Here is a 1,345-nt window from a genome sequence, read left to right as displayed (position 1 = left end):
GCATGTTACAAAAACTGATTTTTTTTCTTTGTGATTACATGTGAATTCGTAAACTATAACTATAACCAAGCATAAATCAAGAGCATATCAAACTTCCATCCATGTTTATAACTTTCTTTAACAGTCATGCAATTAAAAACCGAATCCTCATCATTGTGTTGGAAGGTACCCTAAGACACAAACAAACACACAAAAACAACTCTTTTTGGGTTTATTTTTTTTTTTTTAAAACAATTTTTCAAATTTTTATGGGATTTTCGGACTTTTGACTTAAAACACACTAAAACATACCAAAACAGCTTAAAAAGGCTTAAAAACAGTGAAAACAACATTAGAAATTATGAGTGAGAAAACCCTACAAATTTGCATCAAAACACTTTGGTTATCCCCCCATACTTAAATCAAACATTGTCCTCAATGTTTCAAGCATAGACTAACACAAATAACAAACAAACAAACAAAACAGCAACTAAGCAATTTTAACATGGCATAAATGAAAACAACAACAAAGAGAAGGGTTTAGGAACGCAAATCTGGAATTTGGAGTGCTCTCTAGGTCTTCCTTTGTTGCATGCATGGGTTGCCTCCCAAGTAGCGCTTGCTTTAACGTCGTACAGCCGGACGAAGAACCCATTCACTCCTCAATGGAGTCCACGGCATGCAATGGAATGTCATCCACGGTATGCTCCTCAAAGTTCTCGTAGTATGGCTTCAAACGATGCCCGTTTACCTTGAATTCATGTCCTGTTTTCAAGCTTTGGATTTGGACTGCACCATGAATAAAAATATTAGTAATAACAAAAGGTCCAATCCACTTGGAACGTAACTTACCGGGAAACAAACGTAAACGGGAATTGAACAATAGCACTTTCTGCCCAATTGCGAACGTTTTGCCTCTAATCATCTTATCATGGAACGCCTTGGTCTTTTCCTTGTAAATGCTTGCGTTCTCGTATGCCTCGTGCCGTATCTCATCAAGCTCATTCAATTGGAACTTCCGGTGACTTCCCGCTTCATCGAGGTTCATGTTAAACTTCTTGACGGCCCAATGAGCTTTGTGCTCCAACTCAATGGGGAGATGGCACGGTTTGCCATAGACAAGCCGAAAGGGGGACATTCCAATGGGTGTCTTATACGCCGTACGATACGCCCAAAGTGCATCATCTAACCGTAAACTCCAATCCTTCCTTGTTGGCCCAACGGTCTTCTCTAGGATTTGCTTGATCTCACGGTTGGAAACCTCGGCTTGGCCATTAGTTTGAGGATGATAAGGCGTAGAAACCTTATGATTGACATTGTATTTCCTCAATAACGCCTCAATGGTCCGGTTGCAAAAGTGTGACCC

The 1,345-nt window shown here is 39.8% G+C and overlaps 1 protein-coding gene across 1 annotated transcript; it reads right to left on the bottom strand.

Moving 5' to 3' along the window:
* Positions 1 to 634: 634 nt before the first annotated feature.
* LOC139189482 (uncharacterized) lies at positions 635 to 1,117 on the bottom strand. The gene is made up of 2 exons (XM_070808439.1): positions 832 to 1,117; positions 635 to 768 (listed from the first exon to the last, which is right to left on the bottom strand). The coding sequence occupies exons 1-2, from the start codon at positions 1,115 to 1,117 to the stop codon at positions 635 to 637; spliced, it is 420 nt and encodes a 139-aa protein (XP_070664540.1).
* Positions 1,118 to 1,345: the final 228 nt, after the last annotated feature.

The sequence above is a fragment of the Malus domestica genome, chromosome 11 (assembly GCF_042453785.1).
Source record: "Malus domestica chromosome 11, GDT2T_hap1".
NCBI lineage: Eukaryota > Viridiplantae > Streptophyta > Magnoliopsida > Rosales > Rosaceae > Malus > Malus domestica.
This window is presented reverse-complemented; position numbering and strand designations above follow the sequence as displayed.